At 42.4% G+C, this 1,357-nt stretch overlaps 1 protein-coding gene across 1 annotated transcript; it reads left to right on the forward strand.

Annotated features, from left to right (window-relative positions):
- Positions 1-125: 125 nt before the first annotated feature.
- On the forward strand, positions 126-760 carry SARC_07709 (hypothetical protein; the record flags this gene model as incomplete). The annotated part of the gene is made up of 2 exons (XM_014298345.1): positions 126-258; positions 604-760. Exons 1-2 carry the CDS (start codon positions 176-178, stop codon positions 758-760), a joined length of 240 nt encoding a protein of 79 aa, XP_014153820.1. The 5' UTR covers positions 126-175.
- Positions 761-1,357: the final 597 nt, after the last annotated feature.

Raw genomic sequence — 1,357 nt, forward strand, 5'->3', positions numbered from 1 at the left:
CACACACACACACACACACACACACACACACACACACATATATATATTTATATATATATATTATATCTATATATTTGTCGAACATTAGTCTCTCAAATACATCATACCTGTATTCGTGCAGGCGTTATCCTTGCCGCCCATAGCAGGGTCTTGTCCTTACAATCGTTCCAACTTTATGGAATTGGACATGTCGATCCTGCCCCCATCAATCGAAATCACGCGGACCGATTTCGATGCGTTCTATCCCCTTCTGGGCAGGTATGTTAAGTTATGTGCTCTGTTAGGTAGACGCCTGTAATACGTTTAGGTACTTGATACGTTTACTGTCTGCAGTTGGTGCTCAAATTGAGCATTGGATAACCGAAGCACGCTGGATATTCGCCCTGGGCGTAGGATGGAGTGGTTTTCCGTCAACGCTTTCGTACACGTTAACGTCCTTGATGATACCTACCGAATTGGGTTGGTCACTTGTTTTCCCGTAGTTGGAACCGTAACTGATACTCTCCTAACCTGAGACTTCGAGGGTAGCATTGATATGCACTGAAATGTACTGAAACATATTGTTTTCTTACGGGGGGGGGGGGTGCATTCTACACTCTACAGATTTGACATGTACATACAACTGAATCGGAAGGAGGGTGAGTACTATAACGGAGAACCCTACGACTTAACGCTGCACTATTCCATCGTTGTAACGGGCCGTCGCATTGACAAACAGGGTACCGTAAACTCTACTCATCTGCTGTATATCTCTTTGTAGCTATGCGGTGTGTGTAGCTTTCGATTGTTCGCGTTTCCGGATTCCTAGCTACCTGTCAAATTCTACTCATCTGCTGTATATCTCTTTGTATCTATGCGGTGTTTGTAACTTTCGATTGTTCGTGCTTCTGAATTCCTAGCTACCCGTCAAACGTATTTTGTATTCACATTTGTCCCGCTTCTTGCTTGCCTGTAGGTATATGGATACTGTATGGATATGTATCTACGTACTTAACATCAGCCTTCTTTTCCTACTAGATTGTTTGCTTGCTTTCTTAGTATGAGTAGGCGCAGTTCTCGCGTGCCTTGCGTATGAGTTATAACTTGTGAATATATTTGTGTATGGTATTAGGTACTGAGTATACACATGTAAGTGCTCAGTCTTTGGTTCTCCATAACACAGTCGTATCTTCCTTTTTGTTCGTTGTTTATGTTGAGATATCAGGGATTGATCACTGCTCTTTGCTTAACTCTCAGGGTGAAGTAATGGGGATACTCTGTCTGTGTGTAGCGTAGATTTGGGATTGTGTCAGACATCGTGCGCTTGAAATACCAATATATAAATAATATGCATACTTATGAGGCTTTCTACTAGCAT

Source organism: Sphaeroforma arctica (genome assembly GCF_001186125.1).
Source record: "Sphaeroforma arctica JP610 unplaced genomic scaffold supercont1.629, whole genome shotgun sequence".
NCBI lineage: Eukaryota > Ichthyosporea > Ichthyophonida > Sphaeroforma > Sphaeroforma arctica.